Genomic DNA, 6776 nt, shown 5'->3' with positions numbered 1-6776 from the left:
ATTAAAATAAAATATTATATTATATAATTAAACAAAATGAACAAAAATATAGATAAAAATTAAATTTTATATGTATTTTTTTATTTTAATTTTAAAATATAAATATATATAAATATGTAATGTATGTATAGTTAACTTGAGAGTTGAGAATTTCGCCTTTATTTTTTATTCCCATATCACATAAACACAATATGTTAGCATATTTTTTTGTTTATATAAGCTTATTGACACACATGTGAAAAAGATTCATATGGTATGATCGACCATGTGATAAACCATTGTTAATGTCTATTTAACTAAAATGCTTAGTTTTTCTTGGAATATACTCTTTGAAATCTCAATCTAGAAGCTCCCGGAATCAGTAAGTTAGAGAAAGAAGAAATTCAAATTTCAACGGTCCTTTTTTTAAGGCGGTTTGTTCTCCGCCAATGGAAGAAGACGCGGCCACTGCCGCAGGTCGCCGGAATCCTCCCGACGACAAAATTCTGATCTCCGATCATAGATATGAATCTCCCAAAATTCATAGACTTGGTATTCTTCGAATCAATGAACCAACTGATGCACGTCGGAAGTTTACTTCTATTGTTCCAGGCAAAGGAAAAGGAATAATGATTCAATCACCTGCTAAGGTTTTCAAATCTCCTGTTGATCATAAAATAAATTTAGCTACGTCGTCTTCGTCTGGACACAAATTGTTCGTGAATAAATTCAACAATTCGGTTGTCAGAAATCAATTAATAGAGGAAGGAGTCTCATTCTCTCAGAAATTAATGGAAAACACATCAAGTGCTCAATGTAATGACAATGCAAATGATATGGGCAATTCTAATCCTGTTGACGCTTGGACCAGGAAGCCTAATATCAAAGTGATTTTAAAAGGGGATGATTTTTTCTCTCAGAAGATGGTGAATCTGTCAAATTAAATGAAGAAAGCTTGAAGATGAATGCAGATAACTTACAATTATCTTTGGTGGTAAAGGTTTTTGGAGATGATGATCCTATTTATGTGATTGCTAGAGAACTATGTCGTCAATGGATTCAATTCGGGAAGGTTCATATCACTTCCCTTGGACTTGGCCGGATTCTATGCTCTTTTTTTTACAAGGAAGCAGTAGACAAAGTCTTAGAAGGAGGCCCATGGTATGTCAATGGCCACATTGTTGGAATAGATAAATGGACTCCTATGTTTTCTCCTATCTCTTTAAAAGGTTTATCTTCCCCAATTTGGGTCAGGTTCCATCATCTTCCTTTGATTTGTTGGGATGAAGATAATGTGGCTAGAATAGCTACTAAAACTGGGGTTCATTTATGGATTGACGGTAATATGTTTCAATGGAGCAAGAGAGAGTATGCCAGAGTATGTATTCGTATGTCTCTGGATAAACAATTTCCAACTGGAGTATGGATTGAAGGCTCCTTTGGACGATTCTTTCAAAATGTTGAATATGAGAAAGTATCCAATTTTTGTTTTAAGTGTGAAAAAATTGGGCATCTAGACTCTAATTGTGGAGATGAACTCACGGCATATCCTAAGAAATCAGCTAATCCTATGGATAAGGGAGCACAATCTACAATCATTCATTCTCAACATTGTTCTGTTTTAGAGAAAGCATATCGTCCTTGGATTTTAGTTCAAAATTCTAAAAGAAAGAACAAGCCTTCTTTGTATAAGGGGAAGAATTTCATCAAAGAGACTGGATTCAAGAAGACTAAAAGTGTATATGTCCAGAAATATGTATTCAAACCTCAATTAAATTATGTTATTGAAGAATCAATGAATGTTTCAGCTGTTGATTCAGGAGTTTCAGAAAAAAGTTCCTCTTGAACCTGTTACTGTTAAAAATATGGATGTAGAGAATCATAATACTTCTATTCCAGAAGGTAAAAATGAAGAAAAACTGATGGGAGATTGTTGTAAAAGTGCTACCACAACAGTTGAAATCTGTAATCTGAAGGTAACAAATATGCTTCATGTTATTCCAACCAGCTCTATTGAAAATATTAACAAATTCAATGTTTTGGACTGTCTACATCAAGAAGAAATTGATCCATTATACTTGATGGATAAAACAGGAGTTCTTGAAGAAGGTGAGATTCTTTGCTCAAATTCTCCCATTACAGATTATGTCAAAGACAAGGTGGAAGAATCTGTGAAAAACAAAGGTAAGCTTGTCAAAGAGCTTAATTCTTTGGGAAGGAACAATATTCTTTTACAAAAGAGGAAAGGTGAAGAATCTAAGAAGCTTAAAAATGTGAGTAATCCCATTTTTAAATCCAAATGACGTCTCTATCATTTTGGAATTGTAGAGGGGCTAGGAAGTTGGAGGCCTCTCGTTACCTTAAGGAATTTGTCAAAGATCTTCAATTTTTTTTTTGTTGGACTTATTGAAACTAAAGTCCAATCTTTTGATAGAGCTGAAATCAACAAACTAATTGGGAGTAATTGTGATTTCTTTAATGTTCCTGCTGAAGGCTTGTCAGGTGGAATACTCATATGCTGGAATTCTAGCATTTGCTCCTTTAGTATCAATCATTTTTTCAAATCAATTAGTTATTGGTCAAATGAAAATGCATAGTGGAAATGAATGGCTTATTGCCACAACATATGGAAGCAAAGAGGTTTATAAAAGAAGACAACTATGGGAAGACCTTCAAACATTCACTAATTCTTGCACTCCTTGCATTATTGGAGGAGATTTCAATTGTATTCTTTCTCAAGAGGAAAAGATAGGTGGGAAGAGATTTATTTTCTCTCAAGGACCTCAAGATATGCAAAGGTTTATGAAGAGTTATGATTTTCATGATGTTGGGATTATTGGCCCCAAATATACTTGGTGCAACAACAAGAAAGGTGGAGCACGCATACTTGAAAGACTGGACTGGTGTTTACTGAATTCAGCAGCCTTGAAGACCTTACAACCTGCTGCAGTTCATCATCTTGGTAGAATTGCATCAGATCATTGCCCAATAGTTATTAATATTTGTAATCCGGGATTTAAGAAGTGTAGAAGACTGCAGTTTGAAGAAGTCTGGACTTCTTACCCAGTTTCCAAAGGTATTGTGGCAAATTCATGGGCTAAACCAGCAGGAGGTGATGATGTCCAGAAGTTAAATCTCAAATTCAAAAGAGTTCTTAAAGCACTTTTTCATTGGAGTAAAGCCAAACATGCAAATCTCAACAGTTTGAAGGAAGAATTGAAGGTAGAAATTTTAGTATTGCAAGAGGAAGAAGCTAATTCAGGAGGTCTTTCAGAAGACAAGTTCTTTTTACTAAGGTATAAAATTAATGAATTTAATTCTACCTTAGGAAGACTAAGCTCTTGGTGGAGACAAAGAGCTAAGGTGAAATGGTATAAAGAGAGTGATACCAATTTTGAATATTTTAATTCAGTGGCTTCGGCAAGACGAAACAGCAATCATATTAGACAAATAAAAAGCTCTGATGGCAATCTGACTGAGGATCAAAATTGTATTGAAGAAATTATTTCAAAATTTTTAAAGAAAAAGTGGAAATTCAGAAGATGTTCACTTAATGGCTGGCCTAACTTTTCAAAATCTATTGATGAAACTGACAAGGATCGACTTGTGGCTAATTTCTCTGAAGAAGAGCTGGAAAATGTAATCTCTCATTTGGAAAGTAACATCTCATCAGGCATTGACGGTATCTCCTATTCCTTTTTTAAACACTATTGGTATATTATTAAAGTTGATGTTTGGAAGGTTGTTTCTCTGTTTTTTAAAACTGGTTTGATGTGTGATGAATGGAGAGAAACCTTAGTGGTCATCATTCCTAAATTGAAAAATCCTTTAATTCCTTCTAATTATAGACCTATTAGTCTATGCAATTCTATATATAAGATAGTGGCAAGGATGTTATTAAATAGGATTGTCTTTATTATGCCAAGGATCATTTCTGAAAATCAAGCTGCATTCATCAAAGGAAGAACTATTTCTGAAAATATTTTGCTCACCCAAGAAATTTTTCACAAATTCAAAAATTCTAAAGCTAAGAAAGGTTTAATGGCAATAAAGTTGATATGGAGCATGCTTATGATAGTATGGGGTGGATCACCTTAAAAAAGGTTTTGGATCTTTATGGTTTTCCAAAATTTTTTGCTAATCTCTTAATCCAATGCGTGGTGGACACTAAGTATTCTATTAATGTTAATGGTAGAAATACTAATTGGATTAAAGCTGAATGTAGCTTTAGACAATGTTGCCCTCTATCACCCTATTTGTTCATCATGTGCTCTCAACTTCTATCCGAAATTTTTAATAGTTATGGTGTCAAGATTGGTGTGAAGATGGCACCAAATGCAGAAAAGATTTCTCACATGCAGTATGCTGATGATACTATTTTTGCGAAAGCCAATAGAAGAAATGCTACAAAAATCAAAAAAATTCTGAAGAAGTACAGCGACTGGACTGGACAAATGGTTAATAACCAAAAATCTTCTTTGATATTTGGCAAATCGGTTAACAAGATTGATGCTAAAATTCTGACCAGATTTATGGGTTTCAAAAGAGTAAATGAACTGAATTATCTTGGCATTAAAATAGCTTTGAGAAGGCTTAAAGCTTCTGATTTTCAGAATGTTTTGGAAAAAGCTTATGACAAACTTAATGTTTGGGAAAATCTTTCTTTTACTTTGGCCGGTAAGCTTCAATTGATTAAATCAGCACTCTTATCACTTCCTATTTTCATCTCTACACATTCCCTTATGCCAATGGGAGTGTTAAAAGAACTTGATAAGTTATGTAGAAACTTTCTCTGGACAAAGAAGGATAAAAATAGTGGAATTCATTATGTGAATTGGGAAATTCTATGTAAACAAATCAAATTTAGTGGCCAAGGAGTTATGTCTTCTTATGACAAAGTTGGTTCATGGAGAGCAAAATTTGCATGGAGTTTTATTTCAAATCCTTCTTCTTTATTAAACAGAACTCTTAAAGCCAAATACGGTAATAGATTCTGTTTTTCTGAAAATAAAGTTGGTAGTTCACCAACTTGGAAAATTATAAAAAGTGGAGGTAAACTTCTTCAAATGTTATCAGGTGGAAGATCTCTAATGGAGATAATATTAACACTAATAAGAATATTTGGATCCTTGATAAGTGTTTAGAGAAATGACCAACATTTGTCTCCAACTTAAATAAAGATCAATGCTCTTTGAATTTAATTTTAAATACAGGTTGCTGGAATAACCTGAGATTGAAGGAAGCATTTGGCAAGGAATTAGCTGATTTGATATCATTGATCCCAATTAATACAAATGCTCATGAAGATGAATTGGAAATCATTTATAAATTTTATGGGAAATCTCTTGCTGCAGTAATTTCAGATCATCTAAGTTCTAATGAAGAAAAAGATGCAAACTGGAGATGGCTTAAATTACTAAAATTGAGGCCTAGAGTAAAAAAATTTTGGTGGAGATTGTTACATAAGGCAATTCCAACAAATGAGTTCCTAATGTATAGAAGGTTAATTGATTACAACGGATGCCCAAGAGGTTGCTGTGACAAGGAGGATGATAGCCACTTAGCTGTGAAGTGCTTTTTCATGTAGAATATCATCAGATCTTTAAAAAAATGGGGATATGAGTTACTTGCTTTCAATAGTTTTGAGAATTGTATTAATTGGTTCTCTACCATGTCTACTCTCAATCCTTTCTTGGCAAATTTGTATTGTTCAGCTGTTTTTTTATCATGGAAAAGTAGAAGTAAACTTGTTCATGGATCGGTGGAAGATAGCATTTCAATTATTGCTGCAAATGCTATCAGTTTTGCATCTTCTTCCTTTAGTCAATGTATCATTTCAGCCAACTGGGTTTCTAATCAGCATATGCTGTTTCAACAAACTTGGAAACCTCCTCCAGCTGAATGGATAAAACTAAATGTGGATGCTTCTCTAAACAACAATTATTCTGCAGGAGTGGGTGGAGTTATTAGAGACTACAAAGGTAGATTTTTATTTGCCTTTGGTTTCAAAAGTATTCATTGGGATATCTCGGAACTTGAGTTGGAGGCTTTGAAGGCTTTAAAAAATATTACTCAAGAGTGGATGTATCAAGCTAAAGGAATCATTATTGAATGGGACAACTATAATGTTATGAAGCACATTCAAGGTATTTTTAAGGAAGGACCAACTGTAAGTAATAATCTCGAGCTACTTGATTTTCTTTTTCTTAGAAGTTTCAATCAAGTCATCTTTCAATTTGTAAATAGAACTTCTAATAAGTTAGCCGATTGTTGTGCTAACCATGCTAGGTTGGGTGATTTTTGGTGGAATAACTTGATTATCAATAACGTTCCTCCTATGTTTTTCAAAATATTAAAGGAGGAATGTGATAATCTTATCTTTGTATAGTTCTTTTTGAAGTTTAATAATATTGCTTTATGCATCTTCTCAAAAAAAAAAAAAAAAAACTAAAATATATAAAATTTAAAATAATTTTTAAAATAAATGTTTAATAATAAATTTATTTAATTAAATAATAGCCGAATTGGTTTTTGAAAATCGGCACCGTTACATCGATTAATTGGTTGAACCTCCAGTTCAAGGCGGCTAGCAGATTGGTACACGGTTTAACCGGTTGAACTGACTAATTTACTCCAATTTTTAAAACATTGTTTGGAACTACATTTCTATAAGCATTTCTAGATATTTATTGGTAAAAACTTCAAAAAAAAAAAAAAAAAAGTTAAAACTCTTAAAAATCTTTCTATATGACTAAATGTGTCAATCTTCGGACTTTCTTCTAGATTATAAGTTGAAA

General features: G+C 33.0%; 1 protein-coding gene across 1 annotated transcript; it reads left to right on the top strand.

The window, feature by feature from the left end:
* The first annotated feature begins 2424 nt into the window (after positions 1–2424).
* Positions 2425–6401, top strand: LOC110098176. The gene is made up of 2 exons (XM_028692954.1): positions 2425–3661; positions 5931–6401. The coding sequence occupies exons 1-2, from the start codon at positions 2458–2460 to the stop codon at positions 6365–6367; spliced, it is 1641 nt and encodes a 546-aa protein (XP_028548787.1). The 5' UTR covers positions 2425–2457; the 3' UTR covers positions 6368–6401.
* The last annotated feature ends 375 nt before the right edge of the window (positions 6402–6776 follow it).

Source organism: Dendrobium catenatum, unplaced genomic scaffold, assembly GCF_001605985.2.
Source record: "Dendrobium catenatum unplaced genomic scaffold, ASM160598v2 fragScaff_scaffold_200, whole genome shotgun sequence".
Lineage (NCBI taxonomy): Eukaryota > Viridiplantae > Streptophyta > Magnoliopsida > Asparagales > Orchidaceae > Dendrobium > Dendrobium catenatum.
The sequence above is the reverse complement of the archived record's forward strand: the minus strand, read 5'-3'. Positions and strand labels throughout refer to the sequence as shown.